A 15,991-nucleotide genomic window follows, 5' to 3' on the forward strand; every position below is an offset into this window, starting at 1 on the left:
TAAAGTATAATGAAATAAAATAGCACTTATTAAAGTCCTTTGATTTTAGTTTTTTAGTCTATTGTATAGAGTCTGGCTTGCATAATAAATGAAAGTCATTGCCTTTTCAAAACTATAGAAACTATATCTTAACTATAGAAAAGATCATAGAAAACTATATCTTAATTTTCTGGTTAAGATGGGTCTCTATCCAGTTTCTACACCAGAGAGACGTTCATCTTAGAAACAAACATCTTGGCATCATTTGAAACTATTCTCTTTAGAACACGTTTATTGCATACTTGAGTTACACTGAAATGTTTGGCTAAACAATTTAAAATCTACATTGTCATTGCCTCAGTTGTGGACAGACACCTTTTATAAGAAAAACTAATTTTCCTTAAAGCAGGGAGCTGATACAGTTGACTGAAGCACTGCTGGATAATCAGTAGAGTTAATGCATTCCATTTAATACTGTTTCATTTTTCACCCATATTGTCATTATTTCCTATATTAATCAGACAGCTATCATCACCACATCCCCATCCCCCAGTGTACTTGGTTTTGTTCTGCTTCACCTGGATGGTTGCTGGGTTATGGCATAGGAGTACTGGGGGGGAGAGGGTGTTCAGGTCTCTTCCAGTATGAAGCTGAACAAGGTTGTAACGTAGAAGTTAATCTTTGCCTTCACCACTGCTTGGGTCTCAGGCTGTTCCTCACTGCCTCTGTTCTCTTATTTCAGATAATTCAGCCCCTCTTAGAACTTGATCAGAATCGCAGCAAGTTGAAGTTGTACATTGGACATCTGACAGCCCTCTGCCATGACCGTGACCCCCTGATTCTGCGTGGACTCACCCCACCTGCTTCCTACCACCTGGATGATGACCGGGCAGCTTGGGAGAAAGAGCTGCAGAAGATGACCCAGGAGCAGGTGAGTTTGTGGTCTGAAGCTCTGAAAAAGGGCCTAAACTGTTCATGTAGGTCTTACTGATGTGCCACACCAAAACGTTGGGAAACCATTCTGTAAGTGGTGAAAACAGGTGGCAAAGATCCACTCTTCAGCTGATAGGAGGAGTCAATGATTTTTTGCATCGTTGCTGTTTAATATTTATTATGGAATTTCATCTGTTCTTTTATCTGTATTTGAGGCCATACATCGACACACTCACCGGAAATCAAACTGCAAGATACCACTTTTGCCATGTTTTACTCATTAACAAATTTTAGCTGCCCTTTATAACTTAATGTAGTCATAGGGTTCTTAAATCTTTTTTTAATTATACTAATCATTTATATTTTAATTGGCACATTTTTATGAGTCACTTTATGTAAATGTATACAATGTCCTTACTTTCTGTTACAGTATGTTCTGCCAATAATTTTTTTCTGCTTACCACCTTACCTGGATACCTAAATTGAGATTTGGACCCAGTGTGCTGGATGCAATACACCCATGCTTATGCACACACACGGAGTGATTTCAGAAGTCTTAACAGTGTATTTCCAGGAGTTTTGGAATACAGAATTGAAAGGGTTTAATAACAGCTTGTCTGATAAAGTGTCTACAGAGACTGTCAATCTAGCTATAATTCAACTACTGAAATAATCTTCCTTTCTCCCAGCTCTGGTGATGTCTTGCCTTTCTTAATCCCTTCACTGGCAGTTTTTATCTCTTGTTTTCATGCTATAATTCATCATTCCCTATAACCCTTTTTTCTCATTCCTTCCTATTTCTCTTTTCAACTTCTTAATTTTACTCCTATATTACAGAATGCTTTTTTTTTTAGTTAAACTAATATAAAGAACTTGTACCAGAAATAAATGTGACTAATTCTGTCATTTTGACCCTGACTTTGGATTATAATGCCAATTCTTTCACTAAATTACTCATTTTCATATGTCTATACCAAAGTCTGTCCAGAATGCACACAAACTAGTGTAAGGCCTGTGTAGTTAAAAGAGGATTTGCAGGTCAGTGAACACTATCTTGAGCCCATCCTGAACACTTCAGCTCTGGTTTTCTTCTTTTGTGATGTTTAAGCTCATTTCCTTGCACTTTCAACTCAAGGCTGAATTTTGATCCAAAACTTGGAGAGCAGCTCAGCAGCCAAATTACAGGAAGCCAACAGAAGCATGTCTAACAATTCAGAAAGAAGAGCAGACCTCTGGAGATAAATATGCCTGTAACAGGGCCTAGATGGTACAGGACAGTTGTTCTGTCTTTGTACTTGGCTTCATGTATTTATTTGATTCAGCGTGTGCTGTCTGCCTCACTCGATATCTACATCTGCCTCTATAGGCTTGACACATTCCTTTTTCCTGCAGAGCCTGCTAGCCCCTACGCACCCAGAGTCAGCCTTTTATTTACCTCTTGGGTTCTGTAATCGCTGATACAGGATTAAAAGTTTTTCAGTATAATGCATGCCATCCTCATATATTAAAGAGGTATGGCTCCTATGTTATAGATCAAAACATGAAGCATACCATTTTGAACCACCTTGTCTGTCAGATTGGGATGAAGCATCGGATGACAAAACCTGTAGCACGTACGGGAGGCATCTCTGAAACCAAAAGTAAAGGCTGGATGTGGGCAAAGTTTGGACATCCCTGAAGTAAACTGACTAGTCTGTTATAGCTGTGATGGTCTTTGAATATAATCAGGATCTGTGGGGATAGATGATATCTTCTATTTGATCAAGAGAATATAGGTAAAGAAAATAGAAAAGGCTTTCTTGGTGAGGCCGTACCTTGAGTACTGTGTTCAGTTTTGGGCCCCTCACTACAGGAAAGACATTGAGGTGCTGGAGCGTGTCCAGAGAAGGGCAACCAAGTTGGTGAGGGGCCTGGAGCACAAGTCTTATGAGCAGCAGCTGAGGGAGCTGGGGCTGTTTAGTCTGGAGAGGAGGAGGCTGAGGGGAGACCTTATTGCTCTCTACAACTCCCTGAAAGGAGGTTGTAGCGAGGTGGGTGCTGGTCTCTTCTGTCAGGTGGCTGGAGATAGGACGAGAGGAAATCACCTCAAGTTGAGGAAAGGGAGATTTAGGTTAGATATTAGGAAAAATTTTTTTACTGAGAGGGTTGTCAGACATTGGAATAGGCTGCCCAGGGAAGTGGTTGAGTCACCATCCCTGGAGGTATTCAAAAAGCGAGTGGATGGGGTACTTCAGGACATGGTTTAGTGGGCATGGTTGATGGTTGGGCTCGATGATCTTGAAGGTCTTTTCCAACCTAAATGATTCTATGATTCTATGATTCTCTGGCAAGTTCTTCTGAATAGACAGTTGGCCCAAAACAGCATCTGCTTTTTCCAGTTCTGTGTACTGGTCTAATAAAAGATAGTATTTCTCATTCAAACTGTGCTAGTTCATTAGCAACATTTATGGGTTATACAGTAAAGAAAGCATTTAAGTATAAATTGTGAGAAAAAGCGCTAAGTTGTCCTGGAGAAGAGAAAAAAATGTATTTTTCTATCCTCTCCCATTATTGTCTTAATTCTGCGTTGCTATTGCCACAGTTGTTTAAAGTTACTACTCCATTTGTGATTCCCATGAGTAACTAACATCTGCTAAAATAAAATGTAGCACTCTCTTCTGCTTTCCCATACTCAATTAGATTGTATTTAACAAGCTTCAGTTGAAAAATACAAACTAATGATATATTTCAATTTACAAAGCACATTTTTCATTTAACTGAGAGCTTTTCTGTTTCTAACTGCAGAATTTCCTTTGTGTTTGAAGTATTCCCATGGGGGGTGGGAATCAATTCTCCAGATTCGCAGAAGCCCATCACAGAATACCCATTTTGCATCTTTGGAATTTTAATGAGTTTTGTAAATTGCTTCAAATCCAGTGCATTAAATTCATTCCTGTCCCTTCTAATATGATCTTCTGTAGATAATGCTTCACAAGCCTCAGTGGGAAAAAATTAATCCTCTTGAATGTTAAGAAGTGCTAACATGATTAGGGAGGACACATTTAACTGAACACCAGTAATATTTAAGAATGATGCCAATGTATCTCCTTCTCACCAATGAGATTATTTACTTTGTTTGGGTTTTTTTTTAATAAATAGTTGAGAATTCATTTTCATACTGCTGCTTTTGGAACTGTGATTTCCCACTGCAGCAACTATTATTGGCGAAGGTTGGTCTTGCTGTGTTTCATCGTAGCCAATATAACCTGTAGGTGTCTCATACCTGCTGGGGAGGCTCGGATACAAAGAGTAGGAGTTTTCTGTGGCTTCTTCTGTTAGGTAAAACTAGTATATGAAGTGGATGTAAGCTTTTCACTCTTCCAGCACATCCACAGTGACCCACAGAAACTATTGTACAAGTCATTGTCGGAGAAGCTTCTGCCAGCATCAACACCATGGTTCTAAGGGGAATTTGTTGCCGCATAAATAATTTTGTGGACTCTCAAAGTCTGATAATTAGTACCTCTCATGTATAATAGTTTCTTTATGTTACCATTAAGTTCAGCTATATTCCTTAGTGACTTCAATTGATTTTAATCAAAATATGGGACCAAACTGCTATATCATTCTTTGCTGGCATTTTATCAAAGATATTTTGTAAAGCTGACTTACTGTAGAAAAATTTTGGTCCATTTGTAATGAAGGCCTGAAGCCAGTACTTTTGAGTATATGGTATCTCAAAACCTAATCTAAACTAGTATACTAGACTAAGTTGTGGATGATAAAGAACCTACGGTGCTTGGAACCATGTCATTAAGTTATTCATGTGGTGGAAAATATTCCTTTGAGTCAGTTCTGACCTAACGCCCCCAAAGAAGTTAACCAGCACTGTTTCTGGAACTGTCCTCTTTCAACCGGTTCATGTCCTGTTCAACTTTTCTTATTAAAAAACTGAAGTTACCAGAAGGAAGGAAGAATGTTCCAAGTCTCGACACTGAGAAATAAAAATTCCATTCATTCATTATAAATAATTGCATTATCCTAGCAATTTCTATTAAATACAGTATCCTCTTTCACTTTGTCCTAAACGTATCATTACGTTAATATTCTTGGGCTCTGTAGAACTACTGCTACGTTTCACATTTCAGATGGTTGCCTTTAAGTGAGGGATTTTATTCCTATATGAAGGGAAATGACATTAAGAACATAATTATATGGTCCACATTTTTATTTATAGTTTGTTTTTTGTTTTTCTCTTATCTTTACAAAAGGAAAGAATGGAGTAGAAACAGGAACTTGCTGAAAATCATCATTTAAATATGTTCGTGGTAGTGTGCTGCGCCATGGTTGGAAGGCAGCAGTGCGAGAAAGTAAAACAAGACAACCAAAGAGAGCAACCAGATATTAGTAGTAGGCAGCAGTGTTTGTTCCATCAATAGCTTAAGCACTATTATAAATGTTTCTTACGGCTTCAAATCCAGCTCTAAAATGTGTGGAACTTCATATTATGGAGACCTTCTTATTTTCAATAGGTCCTACAGTGACAGTCGTTCTGAAAAAATATTTTTTCCAACAGAAGAGGACCTATCTGATTAAAATAAGTTCCTTAACCCTAGGAGGAGGGGGAGAAGGCGTTTTGCTCCCTGGCTCCCTGCCATTGGCGGCTTTTTCCAGCCATGTCCGACACATCCTGGCTTTGTCCAGGCTGCTGAGGGTCCTGCCTATTCCTGCTGGTCCCCAGGCACCATTTTCTTCCCACACAATCGACCTGTTCCTCTTTCCCCAGAGGTGTTTTCGGCAGCATTTGCGTTGTTACCTGGGCATCAACAGCAGCCTTTAATACCTGGGCAGACGTGTTTCCATGAGATACTCTCTCAGAAAACACCTGCTATGGGAGTTTGTCTCACCCCACTACTAAGGTGGTGTTGTACCTATGGCTGCTTCAGCTGTGAGTTACAGAGAGAGGCGCTTTTGAAAAAATCTTCATGGTCATAGAAGAGCCTTTTTAGTGAAGAAAGGTTGTCTTCCCTCTCCCTGTGTACCAGCTTCAGCCAAAGCACAGAGCATCTAGGGACTCCTACTTACTAATTCTCTCCCAGGAAATCAGGAATGTCTTTTCTGCTCAGCTGCTCGAAGCAGAGGAAGGAAAAAGGTGATAATGTTGCTTCACTGTATCAGTCACAACCTGCTGTATCAGCTAAATAGTCATGGCTTGGTTCCAAGGAGCATAATTTACATTGCACATAATTCACATTTCACTCTCAGCAAAGTTAATGTTAAGCTTTTCATACAAAATTACACCAGACTGCATGTGTGTAGCTTTCAAATTCCATTTTTAAATTGCATATATGCTTGCTGAATTTTGAAAGTATTAAACACACATTTTGATTTGTTACACAAATAATATTGTAAGTGGGATAAACTTTACTCTAAATTACAAATAGCTATTTTATAAACATCCTGTGTATTTCTTTGTTCAGATTCCGCTTGCTTTCTTACTTCTGTATCATCTATGAGAAATTAGTCAACTAACTTAGTTTCTGTAAAGAAATTACTCTGCTGTGTTTTGCATTTAGTCATTCTAAATTACACTATTACTTCAGAGTTTACCCTGTCTTTCTTCTCTGACTGCTCTTCCATTAGCTTGTTATCTTCCCCACCTGATTTATGTCATTTATTTTTAATTTGTAATCTTATGGGAATGCATAATGTACTTTAAAGTTAAACAGCCCACTTCTGGTCTCTGTTAGAAATTAGAAGTAATAATTGCAACAATTTATATCCTTCTTTGTGTGCAAGTGTATTTCTTGACTCTAGTTGAGAAAGTAATGGATATAGGAACTCTCTAAAATTATTACATTTTATAGCGTTTTAAGCCTCTATATTAAATTAATATTTTGGGTGAGGATGAGAACTTGGGATCAGTGTCATTGTTCTTAAATACTTGTTCAAGTCACAAATATTATCCAGAAGTTGACCATATCCATAATGCCATAACATTACCCTTTTTTATTTGCTCATGGAATTGCTAATTTTAATTGAAATACATACTAACAATCAGTAACGTTAACTATTCCTAACTTGAAACGAGATATAAAGGGAAAAACATTGCTTTCAGGACATGGTCAAGTGTTTTGTGCATGTGGTGTGTCTAAAATTTACTGTGCTCTCATTTCAAGCAGTTCCTACAAGCAGATGGTGTACCAACCTGAGCTATTGCCTTATTTTTTCAAGGGCAGCTCACCTCTCTGTACATTTTGCTATTAGTAACAAGTTCTGTCATCCTGTGCTTTGCTCGGACACTGTGGTCCTTGTGGAAGCTTTTTGCAGCATCTCCTGGTATGAGCTACTGCTGTGGATTCTGCTTGGCTGTGCAGGGGTAGCTGGGCCTGCCTGGGTGGGCAACCTTCCTGGATAAAAGGAACCACGTGCAGGAGCAGCTCGGTCCTCTCTTGGCTTGTTGGGCTCACTGAGTTGTACAGACCAAAATACTCCATGGACATTTCTTTCTTGGAATACCTATCAGAGCTAATAGGATTCTCCATGACTTCGTAATAAACGAAATGAACTTCCTCTTAAAGAGGAAATAAATAACATGGAAGGAATAGAAGGGGCTCCAGTTCTGATCCTGAAATAACTGGATGTGTATAACTTCATCATTTCATTTAAGTACTTCCTGCTTTGTCCTTTCTTCTCTTTTTTTGCGCTGTGCACGTACAAAACTGTAACTGCCCGTTAAACCTCCGTCCTAACAGTATAAAAGTTTTCCCAAAACTCATCAGCTAGGACCTATAGGAGAGGTGTTTAAGATTTGCCTTGTAGACAGGTGAATTTTCCCTGTGGTTCTGACTAAAGAGGCAGAGCCCCTGTGGGGACGCAGAGGCCTCATTCATCAGCAGAGAAGGCAAGGGGCAAGGTACAAGCCCAGCATGAAGAGTGCATCACAGACTAATTCTGGTAGTGGCTAGCAATCCAGCTTCAAGAGAGTAAACTGACACCTAAGGTAATGCGTTGCAACTGAAATTAGGAGAAGTAGCCACCTAACTCTTTTTCACAGTCCCTTTAATGTGCAGAATTGCGAGTTGTTAGGGATTAGGGTTGTGGGGTTTGCCTGCATTATGCATGCTTAGGTCAGCAGGGCCTGGCCCTAGCAGATAGCTCTGTGGTACAGGTAATAATTATCGTTTGTCCTGCTTACCCACAGAATAACAACTTCCTGTACACTATAGCAGCATTAATTTTCAGTGTATAATGTACCCCAGAATTTACACAAACAGAAAATTGTCCTCGGACTGTGAAATGATTGCTGCTGGTGGTGGAGGATGGACATATTACCTGCAAGTGCAGGATTTGCAGGAAAACTTCTTCAGTCAAATGCAAAGTATAACTTACAGGCATTTATTTTATTCCTTCTGACCATTTATACAATTTTGAATTCCATTCATTACCAAGGAAATAATAATATGTCTGCTATTCACAAAGCTTAGAGATGCTCAGGAATGCAGGATGAATCCCATATGCAAAGTTATTTCAAATATATGGTGCAAGATCCCTCAACAAATTTTTTCAGGGTTTTTTGTCAAAATTGGTTGTAAAATCTATTCACATGTATTTAAATATATTTGAAACATATTTTTAAAGTTTACATGATTTTAAAAGACAAGACATAATGTTTAATTTGAAATCTTACTTTAATTTTTAACTGCATATGTTTTAAATATTTTGAAAAAGGTAACATAAAAACAAAATTTCCAGGTAGAGCAAAAATATTTAAGGGTCTGCGTAACAAATTTCTTTTTTCTTTTTTTCTTTTTTTTTAAACTTTGGCAGATTGGGATTTCCATATTCCTAACCCTTTCTTGTGGCCCTTTTACAGGTCTATAGTTGAGAAATAAAGGTTTGTATGCAATTGGCTCTCACTACTTCAAACATACATATTTACACTGGTTGGTCTGGGAAGATGGCAAAAGCTCTTGACCATTTGCCTGAGATACAGTGTAGTTTAACTTATTTTGAGACAAAACAAAGGTTAAGATTAAATCACTTGAATTTCTTTTTTATGCTTATTTCTGTTACTTTAAGCTTTAAACATATTTTTTGGGCTAACCATAGCCTGATGCAGAAATACCTAAACTTTGGAGAAACATGATTCCAGATTCCCGTATTGTAGCCTTATAGAAGTCCTGCAGTTAATTTTGGGTTTGTGCTGCCCTAGAAGCACCTCATATTCTGTATTGAGGTTTACTGTCCATAGCTTGAGATACTACTTTATTTTTGTTTGCCTTTTTTCATCAGTTTTTTTGTGGAATTGTTAATGAGAGGAAAATAACACTTTGGGGAGTAAGCCTCCCCCATAAAAATAAATTTTGAAGGATCTTAGCTTAATGTTGCCTTGTTTACGTTATGGGATAAGCAAAGGCCACAAAGGTTCTGCGGAGCAGCACCACAATTCACTTAGGGTGCATATAAAACCATAGCATCCTATTTCTTAACTATGAAGTTATCTTCCCTCTGAATGTCAATTAATCTTTAAATAAGTTCTGGAATATCTTGGACCAGAGAAGCACAATGCAAGCTAAATTCATGGCGAATTGTTTGGGATTTTTTTCACTGATGGAGTTTAACTATAAATGGAAAAGTATTCCTGTCATGACTTGCTTTAAACTCAGGAAGGAAGGCAGCAGTGGTGAAAAGTGTCTGAATCTGTTCCAGATTATCTGCAAGCTTCCATTCCCCTGAGATGCTGAAGGTCCTTTCTGTTCTTCTCTCCAAAGATAAAGTATAAATACTATGAAGCACTTCTGGGGTCCTTGCTATCCTTTTCTTTCTGAGCTGTCTATTTTTACTTGTCATCAACTAGGCAAATATATCTGGCCTTGCCTTCTCTTCTTTGATCATTTCTATGAAGAAAGTGTATGAATCTCCTCATATCCTCAGCTGAAAATGCCAACAAAAAAGGACTGTTAACGCTCCTTTATTTTCATAGAAAAATGGCATGGGGAAGATAACACCATTTCCGTTTGCATTCACAAGAAGAAAATCTAGGAAACCAGGAGCAGAATTGATAGTAATACTTTTAGAGAAACTTCCCTAAAATTTGGACTGCCAAACATCTAGGTGAATCAAGTTATACCATGGAGAACTGGATGTTCCCCATTAAGGAGCTTGTCTGAATGAGGAGTGACGTATGCTGCTCACAGCTGTTTCTGAAAGGAATGATGTAAACGGAGATGACATACATGATACAGAAATGCTGCAACCAGCCACATAGTCAATTAAGATGTCTTTGTTTAAGTAGAAATCACATTATTAAACCTAGATGTTCTGAAGCTAGCAAACTCAACGCATGGCTATCATTGCTACTTTTTTCAAAGACGTTTCATCACAGACATCTGCCAGCCAGCTGTGTAGACTTTCTGTCTGCACTGATTTGCAAAGTATTATGCTGGCCTTAGCATTCAGAGCCGTCTCCTTTTGGGCTCTTGATGGTCAAAAAACTTATTTCTTGGAAATATTTTCTTCATCTGGTGAAGTTGGTTACTTTTGTTTGGTCGCATTTAATTTATTTTAGCTTTGGCATGGGCTTATTTTGTTGGGCTTACCTTGATTTTATAAGGAGTCTTATTAATACATAAAAGCTGACCAGTACAGCAAGAAACTGAGACATCACTGACTTAGCAGTACTGCCCCGCTGAAGACAAGATCCTGCAGGATTCTCCCTTGTCCACCAACCTCCTTTCAGTTTTGAAGGTTAATCTCTCTGAGGTGCTTTTATATTTGATTATTTAATTGCTTTGTCCTCTCCCGAAGCTTCAGCTGGCGGATTTGGCTGGGATGCCCGGAGGAGGGAGGCTGGCTGGGCAGTGGTGGTGCAGGACGGCCGGGAGCCGGCCCTGCTTTCCCTGCTAACACTGCCCTCTCCTGGCTCTCCTCCTGCGGACCCAGAGCCGGGGCCCCTTGCAGGAGCCAGATAAAGAAAAGGGAATTACATCGTTGGCTTCTTCTCCCGTTACTTGCTGTCTCTCCCGACCTCCCCGACCTCCCACCCTTCCGACAAATGGCACGGTGCAATCTTTGCGCTGGCCCGAGAAGCCACGGCAGCCCCGTCTCGGAGTTCAACATTCAAACCAGTCCAGTGAATTTACCAGCGGTTAGGTGGTTTGCAGGCTGCTGTGACTGGGGCCGCCGGAGTCGCCGGGGTTTCACTAGGCTGAGCAACCTGAGACTCGGAGGTAGTCCCTGAAACCCAGTCTCCCGGCTTTTAATATTCAGCACTGCTCCTAGCTGGCTGTGCTGACCCTTTCAATCCTGCTTGCTGACTGGACCTCTCCTAGGCTTACCCATCCATTGCAAGTTTCCGACTAATAACTCTGCCAGGCTGTTGGAACCAGGCTAATCGCCTATCCACAGTGTGCTGGTTTTGAGCCATTATGGGTTACTGCTGAATTCCCCCCCTTCTCCCCCGAGAGCCCTTAGAGAGCGCGGAGTGCTCCCCTCCCTCTCGTTTTCCCCACTTCCCCGGCTCATGTCACTCCGCAGAGCAGGATCAGGTTGCTTTTGCATTGTGATTCTTGGCATGAGCCCCTTTCGGATTCGTATAGCTGTTCTGTGAGTACGGCAGCCAGTAGGAACAAAGCACATAAGAACACATTAAACTAACATTCAGCACGCAAAGCCCAAATAATTTACTATATGCTACCCTGCCTAGTAAAGGGAATAGTGTAGCAGGCTTACCCTTTTAATTTCCTTTCTCACTTTTGTCTATAGAAGTCTATACTGTAACTTCCTTAAAAAGCATTTATATTTACTCTATAGTCATTCTTAGGCTGTTTGTTTTTATGCAGTATTTCTTGCAGTAACAATCTCCTGTGCTTTGCTTGATACCGTCACTAAACAGAGACGTACTGTTGTATCTGATTAGAATTTTAATTGTAGAAATATAACCTTTCCCACTGCATTGTGCTCTTACAGTGGTAAAATGATCCCTGTTATCCTGCTGCCTGATAGTTCTCTTTTTTTAAAAACGTACAACGAGCAGTGTTACAGAAGTACAAAATATAGATCAAGAAACGTATATACTGATGACCAGCTATCCCTTCAGGGATGAAAAATGCCAATTTGCCACTCTTTCCATGTCATGTATTAACACAGTAGAGTTCCAATTAAAATATTAATCACTTAGGAGTAAGAAATATTACAGGACTGACACATAATATTAGAAAAAAAAACAAATGTAAAAGAAGGTTCAAATATAGATAATCTAGTTGTTACAGCTGCTCAAAATGACAAAGAACTTTGGATGCAGAAGTTTGCAATAAACTTCAGAATCCATCTAAGTGTATGTACCTCCTACAAATATGCTTGTCATATTCATAGAGGATATACTTCATTAGAAGAAAATCATGGCACAGAAAAAACAGAAGAGTTTTTTGGATGTATACTATATGAAAGAGCTATCTGCTTGAAAGCTTATCCAGTCTATCTGTATCATCCAGTCTAGTAAGAGACACTGCTTCTCCTTGTCCTGTTAGATCCTTAGACCACTGTGAGTACAGTAATCCCTAAAATGCTTGCACAAATTACAGCCTTACTTGGGATTCTGCACAGTTCGCAGGCTAGCATGGGCTTTATCAATTGCTGGGCAGATAAAACAGGTTACTGAAGGCAGATGTTTCCTGCTCTTCATTAAGACTCTGTGGGCCCCTAATTCTGGCAATGGCATTAGGTTCGGAGCTGAAAACTATGTTTGCGTATACTCCAATATATTGGGTGGTGTGGTTTTTAACACTGCTTGTTGGAAAAACGGTTTATAGACTGTAGACAGAGTAAATGAGATAAAGTTTTGAAGTTCCATATCCCATTCTGAGCTGATTATAGTAATCTGAACAGTGAATGATCCAACAGGAAATGCAGTTAGTAAACAAAAATCATTTATGTTCCACCACAATTGCGTATAGTCATCTTATGACAGAGTTAGGAAACACAATCTCTGAAAATTGTTAATTTCACAGAAAAATTAGAATTCTGGTTAGCTCTGAGTGTATTATGTATAATTATGTAACATTCCTATTGTTTTCATATAGGAAAAATTCTGAAGTAATGACCTATGAAACATCCTGTTGTTCATGAATAAAAGTCAAACTATTTAAAAAAATATGCTAGCAAAATGCTGTATTGCTTCTGGAATACAGCTGCTTTCAGAAAAACATTCTACAGCAGAAGTTTTTCTGATATTTATCATAGAACAATTTATTGAGGAGTAGTTAAGCCAGTTAGTTTTCCCATGTGGACATGGCCTTAACTGGGAAGGGTATAAGCCTGGTCTTGTAGAATGAAAAAGTGAAATGAAGAGCAGGGAGAGCATCCAGTTTTTAGTGAGGGAGTCACCAAGGGAAGATGCTGATCCTGGAAGTGCCCAGCATGTTACACCTCTGCTAGCTCCCTTTCTAAAAGTGTTGGTTTAGCTTAGAGCTGAGCCTGCTGGGCAGGTGTTGTTATACAGCGAACACGTTTAATAGCAGAGAATAACCATGCCTCTGTGTGTTTCTTGCAGCTTCATGACGAGTTAGAAAAGGGCGAGAAGGAAAGCGCAGAGCTGCAGGAGTTTGCCAATGCCATCTTACAGCAGATAGCGGATCACTGCCCTGACATCCTGGAGCAAGTCGTCAATGCACTTGAGGAGTCGTCATGACCTCAGCCACTAGCCCCACTGGAGCAGCACACCAGTGGCAAAGCCCAGTCAGTCCAAGGAGCCATGAGAATGGAGAGGAATGTGAAAGACAGAAAATGGAATAGAAACTTCTGGTGCACCTTTTACAAAGAAAACAAAAGAAAAAAAAAACCTCTAAAAACTACGTGCTCTACATGCTCTCTAGGTTCTTCCAGTCTATGATTAATCAGTCATGTTTGCATTCATCTTCCCACTGCCTTTCTACTTTAGAATTCGATTCCCCATTGACTTTGTTGATGGTGACTTTTGGATACAGCTAAGCAGAGCTCTTCCAAGTCTACTGAGCAAAGAAGAGGGGATCCACTGAATACAAGCAGCTCTAGTTCTCCATGAGGTTGCAGAAGGATAGCCCTTGCCTTGCCTTTCATTCATTTATTGCTTCTTTCTTTTTTCTTTCTTTCTCTTTCTTTTTTTTTTTTTTTTCATAAAAGCTGAAAGCCTGAATTTTACAGTGCTAAAACCAAACCTGAGTGTGCTCTGATTATGGCTCGTGACTGGCCAGCATCAGCTAGCTAGCTCAGGTCTTGCTGCCTGTCTTCAATGTTTCTTACGTTCTTAAATAACAGAGAGAGGAAAGGAAAGTTTCCCTATTTGTTCCTGTTAGTCACTTCATCTAGCAGCTGGGAAACAAGGTAGGCATACTGGTACTTTCTGTTTACTTAACTTTGATTTTTGTTGTTCACTGATCTGACTCTGAAGTGCTGAGTGGGGCATTTTTTCGGGTAACTGTTTTCATCTGTTGATTTCTTGGGTTTTTTAGCTGAGGTTTCTCATCATAGGTCTGTTCTAAGTCCTTATTTTATAGAGAGCTCTCTCCCTTCGAGCAGGTGTGGTCAACAGGTCAGCTCCCAATTTTAACTTGTATTGTTTGTCCATTGCCAATTTTTCAGGCCATAGCTTTGCGAACACTAGCTGCCATCAGAATAGTCTTAGGTGTTTTGTAAATGAGAAAATTGTGTCATTTAGCTTGAAAGTATAATTTTAAAGCTAAGTTAGGTAAATCGGTAACATAGTTCTTACTATAATTATAATTTAATTTATTTTGGTTTAGCTTAGGTTGACGAGGAATGAGTTTGAGTTCAGAGCAATAACCCATTCTTATAAAGAGGAGCATCTCTGCTGGAGTTGGCACCCAGCTGAGTAGATAGGTATAAAATCACAGCTTTAGTTAAACCAGTGCAATTCTTATATGTATATGAGAGGCCTTAGTCTTGTTCCCATCCATCTTTGACACTTGTTAAAGCCCCTGCTGATAGGTAATACGACCTGAAACAGCAGGTCAGTTTGTCGTTGTGGTAGCAAGTCAGAATCCTATTTTATGAGTAGGACTTGGGTGTTCTTTCTTGGACTATGCATTAATGGGGAGACACGTTTTTTCCTGGCTACCAGTGGTTATGTGTGTCTGGGGGCATCTGCAGGACAGAACCCTTTAACACGTCCCCATGTGCTCCTTAAAGGAGTTGTTCCCCTTTAGCTTTCTCATATTACTTCAGAGAATGAGGGGAGGATGAAAGGAGACCAAATATCAACACAGCAGTGGAAGAAATTTTGGTTTTCTAGTCACTAGCTAATTATGAATCCTCTCAGTAAACCTCCCATTCAGAGCCTGCAGTTTAATTCCATATGACTGACTACATTTTGAGCTTAATCACTAAACTGTTATGCTAAGGAAAATGTTCCAAGCCCTTTCAGGAAAACTTCATTTCTTAGGCCTTTCAAATCCACAGCACAGCTCCCCTGTAGGTCTTTCACACCTTATTTTTATCTTTACAATAAAGACCGATTGCTTCCAATAGAAAGGAGATCAGCAAAAGTTTGAGTAAGAGAAGATGTATCCTGTCTTTTTTTCAAACAAGAAAATTTAGCTAAATTTTCTTGATTTAGCTAAAACCTCCTGGAGAACAAACATGCTTCTCACAGAAGGCCATGCACCAGAGAGCAGAGGAGAAACAGAAAATTGGGCAAAACTGAAACCTTATATACATGTAGACTCTATTGAAAACTAACTGATTTAAAATAAATCACATCCCAATTCATTCTGTTGTAATGATTCAGCAGAAGGAACTGGATCCATAACCATGGTGTCCACTAGGAAGAAATATGTAAGTCTCCAAAGAAGAGGTGATTCACACCTTTTCCATGTTTTGAACTGCCAGTGCTTTGCAAATCAAAACTGTGTCTGAAGCTTTTTTTGTCATGGATGAGGAGTGTAATGGGAACCTGAATGCGTGCAATGGGGGAACACCGGAAGGCATGTAGACAGTGACTGTACATACCACTGAGCCGTGCCTCATCCCAGAACCACCCCTTTGGTCCCATTATTTGAGTCAGCATGTTTCGATAGGAGCTGTTGTTTTGAAATCTTTCCTC

General features: G+C 39.5%; 1 protein-coding gene across 17 annotated transcripts in view; it reads left to right on the top strand.

The window, feature by feature from the left end:
* ERC1 (ELKS/RAB6-interacting/CAST family member 1) overlaps positions 1–15,563 on the top strand; it is a 301,837-nt gene extending 286,274 nt beyond the window's left edge. For 12 of the 17 annotated variants that reach the window (XM_030040612.2, XM_041129573.1, XM_030040624.2 and 9 more), the window contains 2 exons: positions 722–910; positions 13,445–15,563. In XM_030040612.2, the coding sequence (XP_029896472.1) occupies positions 722–910; positions 13,445–13,582 (327 nt within the window). In that variant the 3' untranslated portion in view covers positions 13,583–15,563. Of the gene's footprint in view, positions 1–721; positions 911–13,444 lie in introns of those variants that run through there. The other 5 variants (XM_030040626.1, XM_041129578.1, XM_041129579.1 and 2 more) reach the window with 1 other exon arrangement.
* The last annotated feature ends 428 nt before the right edge of the window (positions 15,564–15,991 follow it).

The sequence above is a fragment of the Aquila chrysaetos genome, chromosome 17 (genome assembly GCF_900496995.4).
Source record: "Aquila chrysaetos chrysaetos chromosome 17, bAquChr1.4, whole genome shotgun sequence".
Classification (NCBI taxonomy): Eukaryota; Metazoa; Chordata; class Aves; order Accipitriformes; family Accipitridae; genus Aquila; species Aquila chrysaetos.